Genomic DNA, 966 nt, shown 5'->3' with positions numbered 1-966 from the left:
TGTCCAGTAACTGTGTTGTGATATTCTCCAAAATCACATGCCCATACTGTAAGATGGCGAAGAATGTCTTTAATGAGATCGGAGCTGCACATAAAGTTGTTGAACTGGATGATAGTAGACGTCTCCATGAGACCTTAGCGCAAATGACAGGTGCCAGAACAGTAAGTCTTGTCGTTTATTTATATATATATAAACAGTTCCAGTCCTGGATGCTGATTAGAATTATGCACGAAATTAGATATATCGTTCTTGTCAAGATAGTGCAGTTGACCTTAATCCTTTCAACTCTTTCAGGTGCCAAGAGTCTTTATTAATGGGCAGTGCATTGGAGGAGGCACAGATACAAAACAGCTCCACCAGCAAGGGAAACTTCTGCCTCTTATTGAACAGTATAGGCCGTGCTGTTTGAGTACCAGCCTTGAGGGCTCAGGCAGTGCTCAATAATCAGTCATAATGTTTTGTAATATGTGTTTATACACATTGGTCACCCTTGAACAGCCCAAACAGAGATTAAGTATTTGTATTTTAATATGTATGCTGCTGTCGAGAAAAAAATAACTGCCTGATTTATTGACTTTGTTATATGTATTGTTATTTTGGTGCACTGTATGTAAAATATAATACCAGATAGTATTACACCAAGCATTTTAGATGATTTTTTTGACCTGAGTTACAACACCTCGATATTCCTTTATGTACATAACTATTAAAAAAAAAAAAGTATTAAAGTATTTTATAAAAATGTTTAAGTGTACATTTTTTTCTGGTGTAAGCACACAAACAGAGACTGGACTGAAATAAAACCGTATTTTTCAGCATTGCAAACTGATTATTTATACTAATAAATATCTTTCTGACTTTGAGCAGTAATGTATGGAAGCCTGTTTCTGCGACAGAATAAAAAGGTAATTGTGAAAACATTCCCCCCTGCAATTCTGAGTTTATATCTCACGATTCAGATTTTTT

General features: G+C 35.3%; 1 protein-coding gene across 1 annotated transcript; it reads left to right on the top strand.

Moving 5' to 3' along the window:
* The first annotated feature begins 7 nt into the window (after positions 1-7).
* On the top strand, positions 8-713 carry LOC107579751 (glutaredoxin-2, mitochondrial-like). Its single transcript, XM_016265544.1, has 2 exons — positions 8-161; positions 295-713. The coding sequence occupies exons 1-2, from the start codon at positions 54-56 to the stop codon at positions 442-444; spliced, it is 258 nt and encodes an 85-aa protein (XP_016121030.1). The 5' UTR covers positions 8-53; the 3' UTR covers positions 445-713.
* Positions 714-966: the final 253 nt, after the last annotated feature.

Source organism: Sinocyclocheilus grahami, unplaced genomic scaffold (genome assembly GCF_001515645.1).
Source record: "Sinocyclocheilus grahami isolate Dianchi unplaced genomic scaffold, SAMN03320097.WGS_v1.1 scaffold19903.1, whole genome shotgun sequence".
Taxonomy (NCBI): domain Eukaryota; kingdom Metazoa; phylum Chordata; class Actinopteri; order Cypriniformes; family Cyprinidae; genus Sinocyclocheilus; species Sinocyclocheilus grahami.
Note: the sequence above shows the minus strand (reverse complement) of the source record. Positions and strands in the feature narration are given on the sequence as shown.

Bases quoted from the DNA above. Each gene is read 5' to 3' on its own strand.
- LOC107579751 (XM_016265544.1), top strand. From the start codon at position 54: ATGGCGAAGAATGTCTTTAATGAGATCGGAGCTGCACATAAAGTTGTT. The intron at 162-294 runs GTAAGTCTTGTC...CAACTCTTTCAG, and splicing joins AAATGACAGGTGCCAGAACA to GTGCCAAGAGTCTTTATTAA.